Source organism: Vigna umbellata, chromosome 5, assembly GCF_029865625.1.
Source record: "Vigna umbellata cultivar VRB3 chromosome 5, Vumbellata_1.0, whole genome shotgun sequence".
NCBI classification, from domain to species: domain Eukaryota; kingdom Viridiplantae; phylum Streptophyta; class Magnoliopsida; order Fabales; family Fabaceae; genus Vigna; species Vigna umbellata.
The window spans coordinates 61,238,757-61,265,624 of record NC_142169.1 but is presented as its reverse complement, the minus strand read 5'-3'; the positions used below and the strand labels follow the sequence as shown (position 1 = coordinate 61,265,624).

The 26,868-nt window shown below is 31.2% G+C and overlaps 3 protein-coding genes across 5 annotated transcripts; all 3 read right to left on the bottom strand.

The window, feature by feature from the left end:
- Positions 1–2,207: 2,207 nt before the first annotated feature.
- On the bottom strand, positions 2,208–4,792 carry LOC124837826 (Actin-like ATPase superfamily protein). The gene is made up of 5 exons (XM_047313289.2): positions 4,658–4,792; positions 3,924–4,483; positions 3,358–3,513; positions 2,908–3,271; positions 2,208–2,499 (listed from the first exon to the last, which is right to left on the bottom strand). The coding sequence occupies exons 2-4, from the start codon at positions 4,476–4,478 to the stop codon at positions 2,924–2,926; spliced, it is 1,059 nt and encodes a 352-aa protein (XP_047169245.1). The 5' UTR covers positions 4,479–4,483; positions 4,658–4,792; the 3' UTR covers positions 2,208–2,499; positions 2,908–2,923.
- A 4,445-nt stretch (positions 4,793–9,237) lies between these two features.
- Positions 9,238–12,671, bottom strand: LOC124837847 (F-box/kelch-repeat protein At3g61590-like). 3 transcript variants are annotated; one of them, XM_088114807.1, is made up of 3 exons: positions 12,538–12,633; positions 12,090–12,158; positions 9,238–10,689 (listed from the first exon to the last, which is right to left on the bottom strand). In XM_088114807.1, exons 2-3 carry the CDS (start codon positions 12,107–12,109, stop codon positions 9,456–9,458), a joined length of 1,254 nt encoding a protein of 417 aa, XP_087970933.1. In that variant the 5' UTR covers positions 12,110–12,158; positions 12,538–12,633; the 3' UTR covers positions 9,238–9,455. The 3 variants fall into 3 exon arrangements, with proteins under 3 accessions (XP_087970933.1, XP_047169270.1, XP_047169262.1); XM_047313314.2 differs by lacking the exon at positions 12,090–12,158 and having other exon boundaries at positions 12,538–12,671; XM_047313306.2 differs by lacking the exon at positions 12,538–12,633 and having other exon boundaries at positions 12,090–12,512.
- Positions 12,672–22,091: 9,420 nt separating this feature from the next.
- LOC124837746 (Calcium-dependent lipid-binding (CaLB domain) family protein) lies at positions 22,092–24,351 on the bottom strand. The gene has a single exon (XM_047313211.2). It carries the CDS (start codon positions 23,987–23,989, stop codon positions 23,216–23,218), a length of 774 nt encoding a protein of 257 aa, XP_047169167.1. The 5' UTR covers positions 23,990–24,351; the 3' UTR covers positions 22,092–23,215.
- Between the last annotated feature and the right edge of the window lie 2,517 nt (positions 24,352–26,868).

The following is a 26,868-nucleotide window of genomic DNA, read 5'->3' as shown; positions in this document are numbered from 1 at the left end:
AATGTACTATCTGTAAGACCATAAGGGCCATGAATCTGTTGAAGAGTATATATAATGCATATAATTATGACTAAATATGTGATGAAATGTATTAAAGCCTTTAAGCATGCGGTTTATGGGATGTCGCAAATTGCAGTGTGCAGTGACGATGAATCTTTGAACGCATGTTGTCCTAATCAATCCATCGATTTTGGGCTCCATCAACAGTACAAACAAAGGGTCCACAGATGAGTGTGGAACTTATTGTCCATTATGAACATCAAGTAAGCTTGTGGTCCATCTTTCATCCCATCTCACGCCATGTCTTGGAGTTTATTCCCGCACTATTATTTTTCAGTTATTTGTACCTATTCCATATTACAACTTCATTTAAAAGCAAAAAAGCAAGTTCAACACAGTTGAATACTTTTTGGGAAAATGGAACTGTGACTTCCTTTCCCATACTTCAATATTAGGGGTTAACCATGCATCATTAAAGGGCGTTATGACAGGTTTCATTACAATTTTAACCCATGCACAACTGTGCCATTGCCCTTGGGGCAAGACTTTCTCTTTGCTTTTTTGCTCTTTCAATCAATAAAACTGACAAATATATGATCACCTATTGGTTTATTGTACTGCAAACAGGTGCTAAATGCATTTAATTGAATTTGGTACATGACTCCTATGTATCTTTTCTAATACTAGATATATGTAAAAGATAATAAAGATTAAATTTTAAGTTTAACTTAATCTTCCAAAATTAAGGAGCTTATCAGGACTAAGTTGCATGGTGAATGCTCTTTTATGCTTGGGAATCAAATAACAGTTGACTTAAAACACCTTTAGATTATGTGGGGTTGTGCTTGTTTTCCAAATCCTTCGACAGTGATTATTCCCACTTTAAATCACAAAATTACTTTATTTAAATCAACAGGAAAATTACATTTATTCAGATCAGCCAAGCCTTTAAGTTTGAATGGGCCAAATATCCTCTTCGAATGCTACTTTGGAAATAACTATTACTTCGGACTAGTACTTTCTTAATAACGAGACTTTAAAATTCTCAAAGACGGGGCTTACAATAAAAAAATTGTGGAAAATTCATCCTAATTTTTGCATCGATCATGCCAAGGTAACTCGAGGTAATACAAGAAGTTTTCCAAAGATCAATCTCATTACATGACATGCTGAAAATTCTACCGAGAATCAGGTCGTGTTTCATAATTTTAAAGTGCATGTCACCAATAAAGTATGTAGAGACAATCTTGACCTGCAGGCAATACATGACAAAGACTGAAGATTGGCTACCTTAGGCTGTGTTCTTTTAGATGAATTTGAGGGAGATGATTTGGGGGAGATGATTTGAATGGATTTGAGTGAATTTGAGGGTAATTTTTTTGTTGTTTTTTTGAGTGGATTTGTGGGTAATTGAGAGTGAATTTGAGGGTAAAGTTTGTGAGAATTAGTGTAGGATTTGATTGATGTGACAGATAAAACAAAATTATTTAATTGATAAAAATTTAAGATTACCAAAATATCCCTAATTATTAAAGTGATATAAAATGATAATTTTTAATGTTATATTTAATTGTAAAAATGTTTATAAGAAAAAAAAATAAAATTAATTATTAAAATGTAAAAAAATATTAATTTAGTAAATTGAAATAATAATAATAATTATTATTATTAATTATTATTATTATTATCATTATTATTATTATTATTATTATTATTATTAACTATGTATAATATAAAAATTAAACAATTGTGATGTTAAAAAAAATTATATAAAATATTTTGTGATGAGAGACAAAACAACGTTCCCTTCACATCATATAAAATCCTATGTTTGTTATAAAGTTGGGCAGGAGAAGTAACTGTGCTTCATGTGGTCTGTGCTTGTTCACAGGGGTAGAAAAGATTTTTCAGCATAATCACCTCCAAATCTCGTTGCATCCCTGTGGATAGAAAAAAGCACCTCATCCCGCAAATCAGCGAGAATCAATCGTTGCAAATCCCTTAATGTGAACACAATTATTTTCTAAATTCATCTTCTCAAATTCCTCTTAACAGCGTTTTCTCTTCAAACGAACACACGCTTAATGTGAACACAATTATTTTCTAAATTCATCTTCTCAAATTCCTCTTAACAGTGTTTTCTCTTCAAACGAACACACGCTTAGTGAAAAATAGACATATTACACGGACAAGTTTTAGAGAAAGTCTGTGAGAAAAGAGCTACTGTTAAGTCACTTGAACAAGGACACTGTAAAAGATTTACACTGACTTTGGAACAAAAGCCAGTGTCATTGCTAGACCCTGGTACATCCTGGTGTGGATGCCACTGTTGCAGCACCACTGAATAATACAACAAAATATCAAACACGTTGACGTGTTTTTTCATACATAAATTCACTGTGCGAATAACTATTGAGCTTGAAGGAGGTTAATTTGTGAATACCAAGCAGTCTCATGTTCTTTTTGTACTAAGTTACCAATGAGCACTCAGAATCAGACCTGTGGGATCAGAAGAAAAAGAAATTCCTCAAACAATGAAACACGCAATATTCAATTATATTGCTATCTTTTGACAGATTTAGTAGAAAAGAAATAGTAACAAAATAGGTATTCTATTAAAAAAATACTTTGAAAAGGATTAAATAGTGTCACAATTTTACCCTAAAAAACTTTGAAAAGTTTATATATTTAGTCTCGACGATAATTAATTGATTCTGTATTGAAACAATTTTAGCTAACTTTAGTGTTGAAACAAAAATTTATAGTCAACTTTACAACATAATCTAGCAAAATCAGTTGCAACATTACAATCAATTTTACAAAAACTGAAATACTCACTCAAATACATGCTAAATATTCTACGCTAAAGGTCTGATTAAGTGCACAACAGTACAAGAATGACTGCACCTCAAAGATTGAGAAATCAAATGTTCTTCTCTGCAAGACCATTCAATTTTTCCAAAGTTGCTTCTCTCCATATTGCTTTCACTTCATCTGTCCGAAACCGCTGGGTGAATGTTGAATCCTCTAGTGAAGTTGATGCACCATGAGCAAATTCAAGGAGACCAGTATAAGCTATCATTGCTCCATTGTCAACGCAATACCGATCATCAGTAGCAAACAATCTTCCACCACGTTCAGAGCACATGATTCTCATCATCTCTTGCAACCGCTCATTGCAACCCACACCACCAACTATAAGAACATCTTTTGTGTCACAATGAGCCATAGCTCGCTCAGTGATCTCCACAAGCATAGCAAACAGTGTCTCCTGCAACATACTATAAAACATCAACTTACAAATTCATCATTCATTTATTTATATAACAGAAAGGGGTCGGCACACATTAAATGCACCTGCAAAGAGTAGCACAAATCTCCAGGCGTGCACTCATTATTCTTTAGCTTTTCAACAGCAGTTGCTTCAATATAGCTCAAGATTCCACTAAAAGATACATCCATCCCTTTGACAACATAAGGCAGGTCTATAAACTTTTCTCCTTTTTTTGCAACCTAAAGGGTAACAAAACTACATAAGCCAACTAGTGATACATTCCTAAAGTGAAGGTAAGACAATTCCAATAAAAAAAAAATAACAAAAATAGTCCATGTATCATATCCTTCACATGCACAAACTAATTATAAACACATTCAACCTAGATTGGATAAATTTCTCCATGTGTACTTAATAAAAAAATATAATAAATACGATGACATAATAAGGTAAAATTAACTTATATAATCTTAAAAATTCTCTCATTTAACTTTCGCAAAAGATCTAGCTGAATAAATTGACTTTAAATTGTAAGAAAAACTCAATTCATTCTCATCTTTTTTTCCCCATAAAAGCACTTACATTCATCTTCTCCCCTTTAAGCATCTAGGGATAAATTTATTCAAACAAGGATTTAGTAAAGTAGAACCTGCTCAATGTTATATCCGGGGCTTGGATCATTGGAAAGATTCAAGACCCGTGCAAAGCGATCCAAGCAATTTCCCACAGCAATATCAATGGTCTCTCCGAAGATTCTATAACGCCCCTCACTGTAAGCAATGACTTGAGTGTTGCCACCACTGACATACAAGACAACAGGGTCATCAGCACCGGTTACAATCCTTCCCATCTCAACGTGTGCCACACAGTGATTAACACCAACAATTGGCTTCTTCCAAAGCTGTGAGAGCACACGAACAACAATAGCAGAGACTTGCAGAGGAGCTCCCATGCCAGGACCCTTTGTGTAGCAGAGACAGTCAATGTCCTGAGGAGTGACCTTTGCAATTTCTAAAGCGGATTTGACAAGGGGAAGAACATGCTGGAGATGGTGTTGTGCTGTCTCTCTTGGGAGAAAGCCTTGACCAGGAGGAGTGATGTATGTGTGGCGTGGGTTTGACAGAATTGTGCCATCTAAGGTAACCACACCAACACCAATCTTATTTGCTGAACCCTCAAACCCCAAAGCTATCATTCTCTTCATCTTCACTATGAGATGGAAATTAAAAAAGAAAAAAAAAAATCAATTACCAGCAATTGATTGTGACTAGGTTTGCGAGACTACAGATTCCAATTGAAAAAAAGAGGGAAAATTTAAGATTTTTTTAGTGTAAAGTGTAGAAAAAAGATGAGGATGAGATGGTAGGGGAAGAAACTCATTACCTGAAGCAGTCGGCAATTTAGGAAACTGCTCCTTAAACTTCGGAATTGAATGAGAGGGTTTATGCTTGTGTTTGTGTTTCCTTATACGTGTTTTTTTTTTTACTCCTTGGAGCTAATTAGATTCTACATGGGCTTCATTAGGCCCGACAAATTTTGGCTCTTCATCAAGCTTTGTCCAATTTTTTTACGTACAATTGGACTGAAGGGGTTCCTTCCTGCACCCCCAACTTTTGTTGCAGTTCCTATTTTATCCCTAAAAAATATATATTAAATAAATAAATTATTATTATATGTGTGATATAGGATGTATCAAATCTAGGACACTGAATTCTGAATCTGGTTCAGAACTTCATCAGATTAAATCCGATTAATAAATACACAAACATCTCATTCTCTGAACCTTTAACATTTTCTTATTAATTATATAACACTCCGTTTCAACTTTCAAGCAAACAATCACAAGATTTTTATTAGCCATGACACTACACAGTGGAGGAAATCTGAAGCTTCAATGGAGAAAATAGTGAAGGAAAGTGAAATGAGAAGAAAGGATTGAAGATGAGAGGAAAAAGGGAGGTCCAGCTCTAAAGGGAGAGAGAAAGGTAAAAAAATAGGGTTTTTACCCTAGTCAAAGTCAAAGGTTAATTTAGTTATTTTGAAAGTTTTGGGGTTGGAGGAAGAAAACAATGGAGTTATGAAGAAATCGTTTTTTTTGGGCTAAATAGGGCCTATACAGAAATCATTATTTTTTTTTCATTTTTTTTGTTAAATGTATTTTTTTATTTAAAATTACATGTTTATTAAATTACAGTAACTTCCACTTCCTAGAGTGAAAGTTGTTTTAGTTAATTGAGGAGAACAAAATTATTTTAATTGAATCTTAAGAAGCATCATGCAAGATAGGAAAGTGAAAATAGAAAGAGACTTGTAGCATGAATGTGAGTGAAAAGGATATATCAGTGTTTGAAAAACGAAAAAAATAATAATCATGTCATTAGAAAGAAAAAGGATTGCATAGTATACAGCGAAAAGGAAGTGTAAATGGTAATTTTGGATTTAGGTTAAACCACATAGCGTATAACTTCAAAAACCAACTATACCATAAATAAGATAAATATAATTACTGGGGAAAATTGATTTTGTTTTGTATTTTACTACGAAATTAATATTTACTAATTTTTTTACTTAGAATTATATTTTATGTTTTATTTGCATTTTGACTTAAAACTTAATCTACACTTGAATATGTAATAATTATATTTTAATTAAGATTTTTGTGTGTGTGTGATTTTCGTGTCTACTGATTTATGAATTTTACGAAAGGGTTGCAATTTATAAAAGACAGGATGTATTTAAGATTTTCAAACATTATTTTCGGAGCCTCCGGGTGTGAACTCCAATATTGAATGAACAAAAATATAAATAATATCCATCTAGTAAATTAAATTATTTCAATTTTTATTATAAACACTTTAATAAGAAAAAAACTATAAAAAAATCTTCTATAACAAATGAATTTAATATATTTTATGCAAACGTTTAAAAATATTTATTTGAAATAATTGTACTTATATATAATAAGTTATAAATGATTTTTATATAAAAGTGACACAATAAACTCAATGAGCTAATCTAGCAAATGACTCTCATCTAATGATGAGAAAACTTATACAATCTCGAATAGCTTTTAAACATGTTTAAAATAGTTTTACAAAATATTTGAAGAACATTATAAAATATTATGTCATGTAATAATTGATTATCATTAAAAATAAGTTATTTACGGATAAAATAGCACACTTTATTTCAAAACTATAATTTCGTAAGAAAAAATTATTGTTTTTCTAAATACAGGTGTTGGTTTGTCCCTGTTTTTTAAGAATTTATAAGTATAAGTACTTGTTTATTTATTTATTTTTTTCGGAAAAAAAAGTTATTAATTGTGCATTTAATTAATTATTTTTTTCAAAATTATTCTTTCATGTATGTAAAGTAATATAATTTTTTTTAATCAGCAATATAATAATTTAAGATGAGACAATATGAATATAACATGTCAAAAGTGACTTATTAGAATAATGATGAAATAGTACGAAAATTATAATTGTTATGTAATTATATATAACATATGAGAATAATAGAATTTTTTCCAAGATAAGGATAACATGTGGAATAGTAGACCCAACAAACATTAGACTTTGTTAGGATAGGCTCAAACACGTGATTTTAAAACCATGTTAAGAAGTAAACTTTAAACTTAACTCAACTTCACAAAAATGTCTTGTAAGGTGAGATTTGCATCCATTTATATGCTAAACATGACATGCATTAAAGTCTATCTTAGCAAACTTTGATGTTTGTTGGGTCTATTGTTCCACCTGTATGTTATTGAATCGCTATCGGATCATCCATTAATGTTTAGCCCACACATGAGATGATATACCTCAACATGAGAGATGTGTGTTGGAAGTCCCACATCAATTATAGATGACCAATTTAGAATACATAAGTGTGTGCAAATCTCATCTTAGCAGTTGATTTTATGGAGTTGAGTTAAACTTAAAGTTCATTTCTTAATATGGTATTAGAGTCATTGCTAGAGTCTATCCTAATGAGATGTGTTGTTTGTTGGGTATATTGTTTCACCTACTATTGGATCAACCATTAACGTCAAGTCTCACGCTAGATATCTATATACATCGATGTGAAGGGTGTGTGTTGAAAGTTCAACATTGACTAGAGATAAGAGCAATTCATACTATATAAGTGAATGCAGACCTTACCTTACAAATTAGTTTTGTGGGGTTAAGTTAGGCTTAAAGTCTACTTTTTAGCATGATATCAAACGCTCAAGATATATATACATCCGCATTTCCAAAATTGCTTTATACATAATAAATAGTGTTGAAAATTAAGTAGAAAAAACCCATAAATTCATTGTTTTTAAGGTTTTAGGGTTAAAGGTAATATTAATCCCTTACATAATTGAATTTATGTTTCATTGTTGTTATATTTTCTCAAATTTTTTTTGGAAAAAACTCAATGATATTAAAGTCAATGGTTTGCCTTGATAACTAGATTGAAAATCTTTCTAAGAGAAAATCAAATAAGTATATCCTAAATGATGATACATGTGAAGGGACTTACACTTGATGGAAAAAATTGTTAAAAAAAATTCACACTTATAAATGAGCCTAAGTTCCATATTAAATAAAAAAATCCATAAACATATTGCTTTAAAATTTTTAAATTAAAAGTGATATTAATTCTTTATGGAAGAGCCTAATAAATTTCTCTTGAAAAACCTCACAAATAGATAGATAAGTATAAGTTATAAATATTTTGTTTTATTACTTCTTTTACTTTCTAAATTATTTTTCTTCTCTCAAACTTTTTTGTTCTTTCTTTTCTTTATTTATTCTTAAACAAATGCAATATTTTATATACTATAAATTGGTAAGTAGAAAGTATTCAGCAATAATTTAATACGCACATTATATATATACTCTAAGATGAGTCATCTTAGTGTATATGTGTCGTACTCACTATTCCTATCTGTTTATCATAGATATTTTTTTAACGAGTTTTTTATGGTCATAGAAACTCTAGTGTGTCTTAAAGAGATACCATCTTTATTTATCATAAAAATAAAATACTTGAATCTAAAGTGGTGTCAATCAAACCAATTTCTCAATTGAGAATATACATAACATGGATCGTGCATAAAGGGCAAAAATAAGAGAGAATCACATAGTATAGAGTTATTAAAAAACTAAAAGTAATATATATATATATATAATATTTATAAATCAAGGGTCGAAGAAAATTTCTTAAAAAGATTAACGGGTCGATGTTATTCTTAAATTCAAAGTGGGCAACAGAAAATGATATTGAAAAAGTAGTAAAATAGAATAAGTGATGTTTATGATAAATTGGAATAGGACGTGACGCATTCGTTGTGCTGCTACTAACATGTACCGTTGAGTGTGTGCATCCATGACACTCAATTCATGTACATTATTATAACCTACTTTGATGCTCCGTCGGCAATGCATTTTGAATATTCTTCCCATGCCTTGTTGGCTAGTGAATGAATGCAAGTCATATCTAAAAAAGCATGTTTCTTCATTCGTTTATTTAGCCTTTATATGTCACATCTTCACCAGAGAAAACCCAACTTTCCCAAAACACTCGTGGAACTCACTTATCAGCCACAACCCTAAAAAACACTTTTATTTTCCCAACCTTTTTAATCTCCCAAAAATATAAATATTCATGTACGGACGACACACTCAATAGAATGAAATCTTAGCCTAGCATGTCCATTGGCTCTCCAATAAGTCAAAACTTAGTTATGGATAGCTATAAAAGCTTTCCAGAAATGTCTATTCGAAATCATTAATCACCCAACTCTTCCTTTTCTTCAGGGTCTACACCACAATAAGACAAACGGACTGAATAAAGTCATTTTATGTAAATAATTAAACAGCATGTCTTGAAAATTTTGTAGATTCATCATTACATTTCAATAAAGAATTGGAGAAGGTTGCAATTGTTATTAGAGCAGGTGCACCAATAGAGAATAGAAAAAGGTAAAATATATATGGGTGTGGTATTTTCAAATGCTATTAATAATATTCCCGTATCCATGAATAAGCAGTTTTATCAGGAAGAACATTTTGTATGAACTGTGAAAAACACTGAAATCATTAGAAATTTGTACTTGAACAATGGAAGAAAATGAGCAGAAACCTTGGACAGGATTCTCAGTAGGAGCTGCTGCTGATAGTAAGGAGAACTAGGGAGCTATTTCAAGTCTGGGCTCAAAGCAAAAGCCAGTAAAAAGCTGCAGCGGGAATCGTTTTGTCACAGGGCACTTCTGAGACCATTTCCATTGTTTATGGTTGGTGTCAAATATGAGAAGCGCCGGAGCTCCATAACTCTGAATGTATATCAGATCATCTGCACCACTGCTGGCAAAAACATCATCAAACTCTCCAAAGCCTTGGAAGAATTTGTGGGGCATTCGAGCAATTTCTTCCCACGTCTTATCATTCAGAAGCCAAATACCAATTCCTTTTATTATGTCAGGTCGATCGGGTTTGCCAATTCCTCCCACCATCACAAGTTTCTCCTTCAGATTCATCAGACGGCCACAAGTTAGTGAACAGGGTACTGGAATAAAGCTCCTTGTCAAGCTACCTTGAGAAGAACGGTTAGACATGTTATATGCAATCAGGGCATGACGATTTTCCGGTTGGCCACCCCCAGTTGAATAAACTAGAAAGTATAGCATCCCATTGCATATAACACTCTCATCACCACCTCTCCACCCCATCAAAACTTCAGTTAAAGTGGTCACCCAGGTTCTGTTTACTGAATTGTATACGTGAATCGAGATATCCCACTGGAAAAAGTTCTCGGGAACTTGTTTAGATTTTACAATTGCCACAGAATAAATGTGAGATTCCCTGTTCACTGAGATTGCTAATGCACTGTAATCAGAAAATTTCAAACCAGGAGGCTCCTCGAGCTTCTTGTAGGTCTTGGTGATTGGGTTGCAGATGCATAATTCACTTCTGCTGTCATTGTCCATGAAGCAGACCATGCCAATTGATGAAGCAATGAACCAATTTGATGTTCCAATGCATGGAAGCTCAATGTTATACCATTTACGAAAAACGGGATCAAAAGCATAACCAATTGGTTCATCAGAGCTTGTAAACATAAAGTACCATGGTTTCTGCGGTAGAACGTGTGAAAGGTTCCATAAAAACCTCTCTGAATTAACAATTTCATACCATCTCTTAGACACACAACCAGCTCTAAAAATGCTTGCAACAGGTAGATAGGCTAGGATTCGTTCCAACAAGTCATCAGGCAAAATGACATCCAAAGAAACAGCACTTGCATCTTTCTCACCTTCTTCACCAACTTCTAAAAATGAATCAAACACTCCATTCTCCCTCTGTCTGTCATCATAGTGACTTATCCAAGATGTTTCTCCCGCCATAGGAGTTGTGAGGAAACACCTAGTGAGTTTAATAAAGCACAAAAGGAAAAAGAGATGATTATTAAAGCTTCCTAACATCAACTAAAAAAGAGCGCGTGGATTTTTTCATCTAAGGATATACTAGATCATGGAAACATGCATCCTACTTAAAAATTGGACAAGGTGAAACACTTATGGCTTATGGACAAAGTCAATGCCTTTTAGATCATCCAACCAACAATACCACAGTAAGAAAACATACAAAAGCAAGGTAGTTAAAATCAGGAATTTAATCTAAATTGAGAAGGCAGATAAAATTCCCAAATAAACCTGTAGGATTTTACAAAAATTCATAATGCATATCACATAAATGTCAGGCATCATATTCATTAGTCATAACCCATAATATAGTACAAAAAACTCAACAATTCCAAAACACAAGTAAACAACGCATCACATGGCATAAACTTAAACACCAAAACCAATTCTCTAATTCTAGAATCTAGATGTCTTTTCTAAGTTGTCACATTGTAAGCATGAGGATCCACCATTTTTTATCCTCGTCTTCAACACCCCAAATTGTGAACAAGGTAACAGAATGAAAGGTTAGCACTTTTGGGATTGAAATTTAGGTTTTAAAAGGAATTTAATTAAGATTGAATTGCTGACAGGGATGAAAATCATGACGCGGTGGAATTCTACAGTACGAATCTGGATTTAAAATACGATGTATAGAAGATCAAATGCAAAATAGAAAATCAATAAAATTTTGCCTTCCCAAACAAGTAATCAAAGGATCCAGGAAACACAAGAAGAAGGGCAGAAGATGATGGCAGCAAGAGGATTCATTTCCTTTTAATAAATCAAGTACTGCCAAAGGGAGGAGCAGTTGAAGGGACAGATGGCCATCAACTATCCTCCTTTTCTGTAATTTAGAAATTCACATGGTAAAGATGTACATCAGTTACTACAGTAGAAAAATCTGGTATGTTTTTACATGCTACGACGCAAGAACTTACAACAGAAAATTATGACTAAATACAAATCATGATATCAAATCCCAAACTAGGAAAACTACTTCAAATTATTTCATCTTTGAAAAAAATATTGTGAATAAATTGAATAAAAATAGTTGTTAGCTGCAATCTACATAAGCAAACATAGCAGGGTAAAGCAAAGCAAAATACTGGATGAAATGGGAGAAATTAAGAACATATAACAAGATTCAAAAAACCTAACTTCATATATGCTACTATGTTCAGCTCCCAGAAATAATAAATTACACTCTGTAAGCACACTCAAAATCCCCATGCTTCCAGATTATCTCAGAGATTACTATGGACTCATATGAACAACATGCGTGATACAAAGGAGAAATTCTATCAAACACAAAAATACCAAAATTTCAACCAATGCAATGAAACCTCAAAATCGAAATACCTCAGAAGCTGAACAAGCATTTGTCAGAAAGAGAAAACCATGGAAAAGCCAACATTTTTAACAGCAACTCTGCCAAAGACAGCCCGTTGATCGAAAATCAAAATATTTTCTCCACAAAAACAACATTGAATACAAAACAACTCTCCATAACCGTCAAGCCCTAAGAAGGGGTTGTTGGCAAGAACAAAACTAATAAAGAACAAGGGTTGGGATGGGAATCAAATGGCGAAAATACCCATAAAAGATAACCCGAGACCCTCCTCGATCCCGACAAAACTGACAATAAAAGATAACCCGAGTTGATATCAAATTATTGAAACACAGACAGATCAACAAAGACAGAGATGCATCAAGAAAAGATAAAAAAAAAATCAGTTTTTTTTTCATTTTTTTTAAATAAGAGCAAAAAAAGAGAACATTTTGAGAATTAGTAGCCGAAACCCATTACCTCGTTTGAAATAGTCGAACAGTGTGAGAGGTTGAATGAGGCACAACACACCACACTACAGCACCGGGTCTGTGAGGAAGAGAAAAAAATGGAGAAAAAGAAAGAAAAAATGGTGGCGCAATTGAAGGGATTGAGTAAGAGATGATGGTGAGTTTTCCTTCAAATGGGAGAACAGAGAAATGGGTTGCTCTAGATTTAGTTGATAAACAAGGCCAAGCAACAGCCAACACATTGAACCCAAGACACACAACACAACACTCGAGAGAGAAAGAGAAAGAGAAGTGTTTTATTTATTTATATTTTATGTTTGCGTTCTTTTTCGTTTCTTTTTTGATACGACAAAAACGACAGGCAGGTAATGAAGTGAGCAAGAGGTTTCTCTATATACTCTATGCACTATAGGAATAGGAATGCTGCTTGCTTTTCTTTTCTGTCAGAGAGAGAGAGAGAGAGAGAGGCGCGTGATGGCGCGTCCCTCTTCTTTTAATTCTTCCATTACACAATGGTTGAAGGGTTGAGTTTAGCGGTTTTGTAATTAATATCCCATTACTATTATTTATTTAAATTTAGTCAATTAAATTCATAAAGTACTGCTTGGGTTACTCTTACATACCACATAAATATAATTAACAATTTAAACTTAATTTTGAAATATTTTTTACTTTAATTACAAATCTGTTGTATATTTTTAGCGTAATACAAAATTTTTAGTATTAAAGTCTTTTTTGTTTTAATGTTAATATTTTAGACGTAACGATGAACTCGCGTAACTGTTCCGATATTACCATCTACTATTTAGGTTTCTAGTTTTTGACATTAATATCTCTTTCTCTCTTTACATTTTTAACTTTATCATCCATTCTGGTAAGAATATATTAAAAATATCTGAATTTCCGTAATTGAACCATTGCAAAAACTCACTCCAGTTTGGACTTTTTTTCCCCTTTAAGATAAGGATGAAAAAAATTTCAAATATATTTCATGATGGACTCAGAACCACGATTATTCTTCGTCCAACCAATAATAAAAATAACATACACATATACACTATATATATAATAGTTTCGTATATATAAAATAAGTTGACCAAGGAAATATATTTAAAATGTAGAAAAATAAAAAGATGAGAGTCATAAAGTTAATGAAACAAAACTAATAAATAGATTTAATTTAGTATATAACAGTTTCGTTGATATATTTGGAACTAAAATCAGTTGACCAAGGAAATATATTTAGAATGCAGAAACTAAAAAGAAGAGAGTCATAAAGTTAATGAAACAAAAATAATAGGGTTAAATATGTTTTTAGTCTCTAAATTATTGGTCGTTTCTGGTTTTGGTCCTTGTTTCAAAATAAGGTACAATTTGGTCCTCATTCTTTTCGAAACGTTTGTTTTAGTCCTCGGAATTTTGGTTTTAGTCCTCATTTGTTGCTAAATGAGGACCAAATTTTTAAACAGTGTTTAGTTTTGGAGGACTAAAACGAACGTTTCGAAAAGAATGAGACCAAATTGTACCTGAAGAAGGGATGAAAACCAACTGCCAATAGTTTAGGGACTAAAAACATATTTAACCCAAAATAATACATAGATTTAATTTATTATATATATATATATATATATATATATATATATATATATATATATATGTGTGTGTGTGTGTGTGAAATTTAAAAAAGTTAAGGTTACTTTTATAGATAAATGTTAATTTTCTAAATAAATTAACGGTTTTTGTAATTAAATTGTTTATTATTTATTTTTTTCTCTTACCTATAAATACAGCATATTCAAAATAAGAAAACAAATCATAATTACAATACTTTGTAGTCTTATGTAATGTATTATTTTTTAGAAATATTTATTTATGTGATTCAGAAAAAAAAAATGGGATAAAGGTAAAAAAATGAAAGGTTTGAAGAATAGTTTTGTTTGTTTGTTTGAATTTTGTTGGAAGCATGAAGTCATATTCAAGTTGCCATATGTAGTGACATTGGCATAGGTTGGTCCATAGTACACTCTTCACTCTTTTCTCTCAGTCTGAGAGATATGCTTTGCCAACTTCCACACATTTCCTAAAATTCCACTACCATCTGCTATTGCCACTTCTCAAACCTTTTTCATTTTTTCTTTATTCCAACTTCATTTTTCTTACCCTTTTTAGTTTTAAAACCTTAAACATGGCTGTGGGCTTCCATTATGGCCTTTTGGGCCTCTTCACCTAAATCATATCTCATCTTTAACTTTTTTTCCAAACCATTTCCTAATTTCTTATATTTTCTCCCTATTTCTCCTATCTTCATATTCACTTCTTCAACTCTCCAAGCTCATCAAATTACCATCTTAAAGAGGAAAACAATATGAATAATATTGAGTGATTGATACGTATTTAAAAAATATCTCTATATATTTTAGAATCTTCAAGTATTTGTAAATTAATTAATATCCACGCAATGAAACTTATCCAGCAACACTCATTCTTTGTTTGAAAATTCTCCCTCCTTCTCTTTATTTTCTACATATGCCAACTCAACTCAACTGAGAAAAAGAAAAGCTTAAACGTAAAATTAACAATTATTATACAAACAAACTGTGTGAACATTGCTAATCTTTCATTACGAAAAATTATATTTTCACACACAATTAAATTTTCACATTATTATCTATTTTTTATTTAAAAAAGTACAAAATTTTATTATTTTATACTTATTTTATTTTTATACGTCAAATGAACGTAACCAAATAAATAAATAAATGTAAAAGTATATCCTGTATGATTATTTTATTTTATCATATTAGGTTAAAGCTCATATTTTAGATATTTTGTTTAAAAAATATATGTAATGATATATAATTAGGGTTTGTAAGGAATGTATATAAAATTTGGAGAAAAAATGGTGAAAGAGAGATGGTAAGTGGCAGCAGCACTATAGCTGAAGGTTCTTCTAAGCGAAGCCACCTTGCACACACTAAATCATGCTTTATTCAAAATCTTTTCTCCAATATCTCATTCATTGATTTGTTATCTTATACATATCTCAACCAAGACCTACCAAATGTAGAGACTATGGCCAAACATGGAAAATGATGTCTCTTGTATTAGGTTAATATCACTGTAACTCATGCACTTCATCATTTTGTTCCTTAACATTTTCAACCCATCACTTATTCCCCCAATTTTATTTTATTTACTTATATCTCTTGCTTTGTCGCTCTCACCCATATTCCTAAGATCTACAACCCATTCACGCACATCTTTATCCACACGATGTGGTACTATATTTCATTTCTGGAAAGTATGACTATAAATAAATTATTAGAAAAACACCATAATTAAACATGATGTTTTACAAATTCTTTCATTAAATAATATAAATTTTAATTTTTTAAGAAACGCTTTTCTTATCTTCCCAAAATATTATGTTAAATAATATGTAATAAAACTAATCCTTTAAATCAAGTTGTAAGAAAAAGACATAATTGACCTTGCGGATATTTTAAAAAATATTACTTAAATCTAGAAATGACGATGGACAAGGGACGTGGTTCACTAAAAGAATATAAAATGACTTAAGTATTTTAGTTCGTTAATATGTTTATATTCGTTTCACATAACGAGTCAATAACAAAAGGAGATCACTTGATTCTCATAATGTAAAATTTACTATATTTTAAGTCACATAAAATTCTTTTATTTTATTTTATTATTTATTATTCACTTTATACTTGAATTTCTAAGTCATCTTTTTTGTTTACGTTTAATATTGATTAATTATTATAGTTTTTTTAACTTAAACAATATTTTTTTTTATTTTTTCCTTTTCTTAAAAAACTTAACTTTTAAATATTTATTTAATGCAAATGTTAATTTTATATTTACTTAATTTACTTTAATTTCATTATAAATAGTAGATTTAAACATAATAAAAACGTTTATACACACCTTTTCATGGAATTTTTATGTCAAGCATGTAATGCTTTCAAAATAGGTTAGAATATGAGAGTTAATTTGAATTATTAGGGTTTGTACTGGTTAGATTGAAAAAGAATTTGATATGGACCAATTTTGAATTTGATTTACTCGGATTGAATTTGTGGTGAATCGGATTGACTCACCAACCTACTTAATTTTACTTTTTGTGCTTACTTTTAAATTATATTACGAGTTTAAGATGATTTTGGATTGTATTATATATATATATATATATATATATATATATATATATATATATATATATATTCAATTAATCCTTTTGGATTGAAAATTATTTAGATTTGAATTAGAAAAAAATTATTATTTTTTAAAAATTAAAAATAAACTTATAATTAAGTAAGTTGGGTTGAGTTAACTCACTAAATAACCAACTTGTAATGGATCGTACCGAATTGGACCGGATGATCCATTTTAACAATACTATAGAGAGGTCAATTCACTCTAATTTTTACTTGTTAAATTTGAAACAAAATAAAATAATCAACTTACATGGTCATTCCTACTTAAGTTATAACAAAAAAAAGCATAATAAAAAAAGTTAAAAAATCAAACAATTTATGATATGTGAATGTATTATTATCTAGATTATGATATTGTGTTTTTGTGTATTTAGAATATTATAGGTTATTACAATGAGACATCTTAATTATTTCTTACCAACTTTTTATTTTTCCTATTAACATGAGATGTTAGATTTTATTTGGATTGAATATCTTAAAATATATATTCCTTTTATAAAGTTAATGAATTTTAGTTTTCATTTTTACAATTTTTTTGAGATTAGATAAAATTTACACTGAAATTGTGTTTGAGAGATTAAATCGAATTATCCATGCTGGTTATGGTTTTTCTTTTTAAAAATGGAATAAAATATCTTTTTGTAATTAAAGAGGCAGAGTTACGTAGGCCAATGTTAATATAAACGGACGGCAAGAAAAAGACAACAATTTTATTTTAAAAAATGTTTCTCTCTATTATGTAACTGCAACTAAAATTATTAAAAAGATATTCATAAAAAAAAAATACAAAACTATTAAAGGAAAAAAGTAGTACTTAGTTAGACCTTGTTTCTAGTTTTTCTCTCTTATTACTTATGTAAGTTGATGTGTTGAGATCAGCCAAAACGTTAAGATTTTAATTTGGTGGTTGCATTTACTTTGTCGCACAGTAAAGACAAAAAGCTGTGTAATTTAGGTCAAGAATATGAAAAAAATTTGCATCTGTTAGGTTGGTTTTAACAAACATAAAATTTTAGGGTAATTAAAAATAATATTTTTAACACGGTTTTAAAAAATAAACTTTCCACATTAAGAATATTTAGGATCATTTAACTTTAAAAGTACCATTTTTTAGATGATGAACACAAAATTCTTCTTGTAACTACGGTAGGAACAATCTGAATATGATACTCAAAATAATTAAGAATAATAAATACCACATTTTTTTATGTTAGACCTAATTTCAATTAGATGTTTAGATCCATTTCTGATTATTATAAGAGAGCATTTTTATTCACTGACTACAAAAGTAGTCCTTTTAGTCACATTAAGAAACGGTTCAAGTCATACCAACCAATTTTGGGTTATTAAGAACCACATTTCCTTTTACTAATAAATACACAACTCATGCTTTAAAAGCATCAAGGTACAATTTTAAACATGACATATAATTTAAGTTGAAAAATACAAAATTCATCTTAGTTACTAAAAAATATCAAACAAACAAATTGATTTAGGCTTATGATATCTGTTCAAATTAATAAAAATCATATAATTTTTTTTAATTAATATTGTTTCTAAATGATTGAGTATTAACAATTTAAAGATAATTTATTTTTTTTTCTTTCTTTTTTATAATTTGTTTGTAATCATTTTTAGTTCGTTCAGTAATATAAGTATCTCGTTTGTCTAGAATCGTTCGGATGACACTTAGAAAAGGTACTCCAATGTTTAAGTTAAAAATAGTTTAAACGCTCAGGTATTAAATTCGATAATTTGCTGGTTACAAGACACGATGAGGTATTTAGATATATCCATTTTTTGAAATGTTTTCCAATAAGAGATTTTGATCGAACTGCCTTGGTCAACATACACTTTCCTGATACCGTAGTTATCAATCTTGACCGTTATCACCATATGATTCTCCTGATCGGGATTATGAGCTTTGAAGTCTTTGTTTGTAAGGTTCATCGAGGGCATGGCCCTTTTCTCAATCAAATGTATTGTTTTGAGCGACTATGTGCCTCTTCCAAGCAGTTGTTAACGATCCTCCTATAGCAAATCCTTCAGATATTGTATTGATCACACCTCTCTATTGATCACGCCTCTCTATTGATCACAACTCTCATTTGGGTGATCTTTACTTTGGCTTCTACCCTGACTCTGATGTTGAGATTTCTCTTTCCACTAATCGGGTCTGGGAGCTACCCTTCGAGGACTATGGGGTGGGTTGCGTCTACGAGGCGAACCTCTCTCTCAGACCGCTCGATCTTGACAAAAGTTTTCAAATGTCTTACCTAGATCAATTCTTTAATTTTATCCCTTAGGGTGGCACATTCCTCAGCGGTGTGTCTGAGGTTACGATAGTATTGATAATGTCGGTTACCATCCGTGTCTGGAAGAGTTGACTTTTTCATTAGTACGAGCATAAGATCTACGCTAAGAGCATCTTTCAAAATCTTTGTGTGTAGTGCGTTCAACTGAGTATATTGATGAAAGTGTGGACCCTTACCCTGCTCCTTGGATATCAAATCTTGGTTCTTCTAAACGATTTCTTGTTTGTTCCTTTCTTGTCACTAGTGTAGATTTCGCTCGCATATGCTTTCTAGAGTCCCTAATTTGTTCAACTTGCATGAACTTAGCCGATTGCGATATAAGTTCATCCAAACTCTCCATTGGTTGCATGCATAAACTATCCACGAACGACCTAAGCGGTAAAGTAGTAGTGATCATGTGATGCATGACCACTTTAGGGCTAAGGTTCCTTATCTACGATGCAACCTTTCCAAAGTGATCCATGAAGGCTCGAAGGGACTCGTTAATTGAATTCATTGCAGCAATGAGAACCAAACTAGGATTTTTCCCTTTAGTGAGGTAGGAAAAATTCGACACTAGATGACATCGCTCATTGTGTACAACGCCATCAGTGTTATGAACATTCTCACATGTTCATCCTGATGGTAGACCTATCATACTTTTCAAACACGGGCACCCTCCAGTTGTCCAACAAAGGAGTGTCCATGACTCCTAGAGTGAACGGGTGTTCCCCGATCATGTCTACTATGCGTGCTGAAGGGTTGTGGTCTTTGGTCGCCTTGACAGGTTTCTCTTGAACCGTATGGTATGATTCATTATGTGGTTGTTTAGTTAGACCCAGTTGGGTTGAGGTAGAAGGGACATGGTTCTTCGTGCCCTATTCCTATCGAATAATTGCATTTTCAACATGCAATGCCCTTAACTCCTCCTCGTACCTCTTTATCTGGTCCATTTGCCATTCGTCTAAATCCTCCTCTAAAATAACATTGTTTCTCATGTTCTTTATGGTCACCATGTGCGTTTTAAAAAGTATTTGTTTGGCCACAATAGGTGCTAAAATGTTTTTATGGGACCGATCGAGTACCAACAATTCCAAGATAATTTAGTCCTTTGTTCCCTTCTCTGCAGTTTGCTTGTGGTTATTTTAATTTGTTTGATAATATAAATCTCTCGTTTGTCTAGATTCGCTCGGATAACATGTGCAAAAAATACTTTAACGCTTAAGTAAAAAAGTATGTTCAAGTATTAAATGCAACAACTAATAATCACCAGCTACCTTACTTAGACCCCTATTTTAGAAATTATAATGAAATTTTACTTACCACAAACCTAATTATAACTCAATCATATATTAATCATAACTATGAGACTGATTTGCTAATTTAGACCAATTGTCAACTGTACTCTTGATCAATAATTTTATTGATGGATTAACTTTCAAATGGACTTATTATCTAGATGCAATGAACTTTTTTAAATTGACATTAGTAAGTGTTCTATCAAATTAAGTTCACTTAAATTAATTCTTATTCTTCAATCGAACTCACCCAATACAAATACATGATTTATAGTTATATTGAAAGTATGAAATACATTTGTATCAATTAATAAGTGCAAATGGAAAATTGTTAAAAAATAAGAAAAAAAAGTGAAAAAAAAAAGAAAGAAAACCATGTAGGAACCTAGATTTCAGGAATGTAGATTACACAAATACTGAAAAAAATGTTAAACTACTATAGCACTTATAATCAGTATTCGTAATTAATTATAGAGGGTCATAATACTTAGGGATGTTTTCTTTTTCTTATTTTTCTACTACAACAATACTAAATAATTAACAAATAATATAAAAAATAGTATGACTAGCAAATAAAATTATTTAATTTTAAACTTATTTTCAAAGTTTTACTTTATTTAAACAACTTCACTTATACTTTTTTTTTTCTCACTTTCTTTTTTCTTTCTCATTTTTTCATTTTTCATACGCTAATTCAAACAAAAGTATAAGAGTCGATTTCTAGTGTGTGAATAAATAAATATAAGAAACCGAAGCACGCGTTAAAAACTTGTTTTTTTTACTAGATATGGAAACTATGGTTTGTGGTCTAAGAATATTATTTCTTAAAACACAAAGCAAATATGAAAAGAAATAACATTTCCGACGATCCACGACAAAGTAAAATTATTCTTTATACGAATGCCGTGAGAAGGTAAGTTAGACGTAATATTCGATTGTGTAATGTTCTCGAAAATAAAATATCTACGTATACAAATATAAACGATTATTCAAACTTAAACACGAAATATATGATATGCATAAATATAAATATTTGAATAGAAAACAAATGAATACATAATATAACTTAAATATATATGAACATTACAATATATACACACACCAATAACATTTTAAAATATTGTTATTTGACATACAGCATCATATTATTTTCTATAAATAAATGACTATTTACACCGACATATGCGTACTCGTTAACACATACTTACCATTATTATAATATATGCAAAAACATAGTAAGATAGTATTTTAAATTTAATATAAAAATCAAAGTTATCATATTACATTTTCCATAACACAATTATATTACGCAAGATATTGATTATAAAAATTCACATATTGATACAATTTTAAGTCACTGGTGACTTTCGAATTATTAAAAATTAACATTCAATTTAAGATTTAAAATTAATAGATTATCCATTTTCATTAAGATAAATAATTAAGATAATTCTTTGATATACTCAGTATAGGAATCTCCATCAATTTTTCAACTAAAATAAATTATAATATCGGTGATTCAAAAGTTAAAAACTTATATGTCCTATAATTAATGACTTCATTAATCATACTCATTTATCTCACAAATGTAAATATAAATACAATGCAAAATACTTCGTCTCTTGACATTCCAAATTGTGAAATAATCACTATAAACTATAACGAACAATTAAAAGATTCTATTTATTATAAAATTTACTTAAATTTCAAACCAATCCTATCATATACCAAGGGTTTTAAATCACCCACAAAAAAGTTAATTATCCACAAAATTACATTTTTACATACAGGTAGAGATAGATATTCAATCTACCAATCCATATAAATTTAAAATTTAAAGAAAAATTAAAATAAAAAACAACTTAAGTTGCTGGAAATTTATTGAAGACTAAAAAGAGATTAAATTCTTGAAAAAGAAACAATGAAACAAAAATACCCAGTAATCACTCTCAAAATATCAAAATCGAACCATGAAAAAACATCATACAATCAATTTAAAACTAAAACACCATCTAAACTCATATCACCACATGCGTATGGATTCTAGAAGAAGGATAAGAGAGAGAAAAGTTACTCAAGATATTCCCAAGTTATGCTAAAAAAACTCTGAAAACAGGAAAGAAAATTCGATGTTGACGATGAGAAAATGGAGAAGGAAGTAAGGTAATAAAACGTTAACATATTATGCAGAACATAGTCGTTATAAAACGTTAACAATCATTTAATTATAAAACAGAAGTTATAACAATTTTTTGAATTTAACAACAACAATTTTAAAACTCATCAAACATTTCAAAATCATACTCATTAGTATATGTAAGTTACCAAAAATTTTCATGAGTTGAATACTTTACCTTTCTTTTCGGTTAAAAAAAATAAATTTACGTCGTCATGAGCTTAATTGGAATATTCAAATTTAAAAGAGCCATGACAGGTTTATTTTTTTGTAATTTATGCTACTTTTATGGATATTATTATTTTATTTCAAATTTTTATATTATTATTATTTAAAATAGGAAACTGGTTAAGACGTTGGTTGGCCTTTAATTTGTACTTGTTCAGACACTGGTTAGCTTGTGCAAGGCCCAATCGGGACTCGTTTCTTGGTTACGAAAATATAAACAAACCAATGTTGTGCTTAACAGGTAGGATAGGAAAATTGATTTAAAACTTTTTACATAAAAAAATTTGAAATTAACAAAGGAATAAAGGGTATCCTTTTTCCGTGGAAATTTTACGTAATTTTGAAATTTGGAATTGACAAAGAAGTATAGGATCCTAGCTACAAGGGAATTGGAGAGGAAAAATGACAGGGGAAGGAAGAAAGAAAAGAAAGCAGAGTAGAGCTCTTGGTTGGATTACCTTTCTAGAGTGGTATTGGTTGGACTGAATTGTTCGTCAACACTCCCTTGACTAACCAAACAGCACAAGAATCCCGAAGCCGACATTGTCAACCCTTTATTTCCCGTCAATTCCCTCACTCCGTTCCAATCCCTCAACGTCACCGTTCTCGGCGACGAAGAAGACGACGCCGTCGACGACTCCCCTTCCCCCTCCTCCGTGCAAGAATTCTCGCAAGATTCGCTCGAAAACATTTCCTCTTCCTTCGATTTATCTTCCGCCGTCTTTCTCGGCCGCTGCTGTATGTTCTCTCCCATCAGGTCTCGGTACCCTATCGCCCAAATCTTCTCCAACGCGGGGAAGCCTGACCCGTCCATCACCATGGCCCCAATGTTCATCACGCCATGGAACCTCCCCGACGGCCGCCGGAGCTGGAAGGCGCTGAAGCACGGCGTCGACATGTCGACGTCGCGGGGGAGAATGTTGCTGATGAGGAACCGCAGGGTGCCGACGAGGTGGTCGCGGAAGGTGCCGACGGCGTAGATGGCAATGCAGATACCGGAGGTGTCGCCGGCGAGAAACTCCGGTGACACGCGGAAGAGGAACTTGTCGTTCCAGGTAGGGTTGTGGCCACCGAGCTTGTCAACGCGAGTTCTGAGCTTCGTTTCGGGGTGGATCCACGTGACGGCGTAGGTTTGGAGCTTTCGCCGAGGAGACGAAGGCAGCTTCAAGCCCTGCGCGGAGATCAAGTTGATCTCCAATACTTGATGCGTGTTCGCCGGCGTCGGCATTCCTCTCTCTTTCTTTCTGGAACCTTCCTTACCACAACATCTCTATTCTTTCTTGGGACTTCGGAACGGTGGTGATGAGCCAAGAAAGAACAAACGGTTGCGATTCCGGCGGAAAGAGACGCCTTATGGGTTTTTGTGAGAGAGAAAGGTAAAATCCGTTGGTTATAAATTGGGCGTCTTTTTTTGTAGTTGCTATTGGTTAGGGTAAAAAACGTAAATATTGGCTGTGATCAACTGAAGTGGTGTTAGGGTGAGGTTGGAAGTGAAAGCCGCGTAGTTGCGTACCAGTTAATAACTAAGCTGTAACTATAAGAACAGAACCCTACACATAATGGAATTTTTTATTTTTCTGTTTTAAAAGTAAATTTAATAAAATATGAACAACATAAAATATTATTATTTTCCCTTTTGCGCTTGAGCTACTTTTTCTTCTTATAAAAAATAAAATAAACAAATAAATTTAGTTGTAAGTTAAAAATCATTTTTAAGGAATTCATTTACACTGTATGACTTTTATCCATTACTGCATTGTTCAATCTTTTTTGTCCTGTTTGTTCAAAAATCATAATTAAAAGTTTTAATATAATGGTCGCTTGGTCACTCAGTCTGGTGGTCGATCAGGCCGAGTGGTTGACCACCCATCAGACCGACTGACCACCACACTTTTACTGTCACGTCAATTAAAAGTAGTTAGAAAAGGTGGCATAACACGTGGTTCCCCGTTTGCCACATCAAAGAAAATTTAACGCCATTCAATTTTAAGGACTAAAAATAAGAGTTTCAAAACTAAAAGGACTAAAATGAGCAAAACTTTCGAATAGAGACTAAATTCAAAATTGCGTGATAGTTTAAGGACTAAAAACATATTTAATCCTATATCTTAACAGCTAAGTGTTTAAATTGGTTTGATCACGTTCCATTACAATCGTTTTTCATTTTAATTTCATCTTATTTCTTTTAATAAATCCAAAATAGTTAAAATGATTTATAAATGTAGACAATAAGAGTGGAGAGGTTCACCATGTTTTTGATCGATGATGATAATGCATTAGCATTCTTTTTATTTTTTTCAAAGTAAATAATCTTTTGCTAAAAGTATTAAGTCTTACCATATTTAATCAAAATTCACATTGGTTTGACACTCCTTCCAACTATTGTAAGCCCTATTTCTAGGAAGATTTTTGGGTCTCTTTTTCTAAGTCACTTTAATATTTATTTCCAACTCACATTAATATATATATATATATATATATATATATATATATATATATATATATATATATATATATATATATATATAAATGACTTTTAAATTGTTCTTTTATATATAAAAAAAAAATCACACTCTTCTCTCAAAGTTCTCAAAGAAAATAATTTATAAGTGTGAAACAAACATATCCATCTTATTCTCATCATTCTTTTAAAAGATAGCAAGAGTAAATAGATTATAGTAAAAAAAATTCTACTTATATCTTTTAAACTCATTCTTACAGAGAACGAAGTAGTGACGAAAATAGTTAAACCCGTTGTTTCATTTGTCTTACTGAATAGCATGACATGCTACAATTTTTAAAACATGTAACTTGAAGACAGACTTAATAATATAAAACATATCAATTCAATTACATAAATAATACAATTTTAAAATTTAAAATATACATAAAATCAACATCACCTGTATAACAGAGCGGAAAACTGTAATAGTCAAATAAAATTAAATCATATCAAAACCTGTTAGAGACAATAACTGGTTATTTTCTCCCAAGCTAAGCTAACGCATATTTTGGGTACAAAGATATATAGAGTGGACAAGAATTATACTTTTATTTTCCTTTTTTTATGTGACATTATACATTTGTTTTCGAATCTTGTAAGTTATTCTTCTTTCTACGTTCTTGTCTTCTAAACCAACGAACCTACTTAAATATAATTATTACAATGTGCAAGTCACGGATTACATCTCTTTTTATCGTAATGCACGTTGTGGTTATATAAAGATGAATGATGATAAGAATTTGGATAAAATATTTAAAGTTTGAGTTTTTGTTTTTTCTATTTTTTTTTATCAATTTGAGTGTGTATAGTTTTCATGCACAATTAAATATATATATATATATATATATATATATATATATATATATATATATATATATAAATGAATTACAATAGATAATAATAACATGATATTGTTGTGGTGTTCTTTTGGAAGAAGTGTTGATTTAGAGACTTTTCACATTTTTTTAGAGATAAGAAAAAAATATTAGAAAGTGGTTTTTAAGTCTACCTTAACCCCACAAAACTGGTTTGTATGGTGAGATTTGCACCCGACTTATATATTATAATTTGACCTTATCTCTAGTTGACGTGAGACTTCCAACAAACAATGAAATAAGATGATTTGTGAGATAGATGTGAATTTGACATCCCACTACCATGAAGAGATTTGAGAGTGAATATAATGTTTTTACATAAATATCCTTATTACTTTATTTTCACATGTCCACCAACACTGTTATTTTTCACATGCACCACTTTTATTTTTGACATGCACATGTGAGATTCCTAAAAAAATATAAGAGAGATGCATAGAAGTTTGACACCATACCAACCCTGTGAAATAGAAGCTCAACAAGAAGAAAAACAGCACAACAAACAACATAGTAGTTTGATACTTCAAAACATACATATCCATTTATCATAACAGTCTAATTGGATTCACATCATAGTTCATGGACAGAGGTCGAATGACATGCATACACATGCTTGTAACTAGATCTGTGAAGACTTGGAACTAGATTTGTGAAAACTTGGAACCGCTTCCAACAAGAATAGAGTATGTTCTCTTTTGTTTGGAATCGATTCCAGGGTCTTGGAATCTG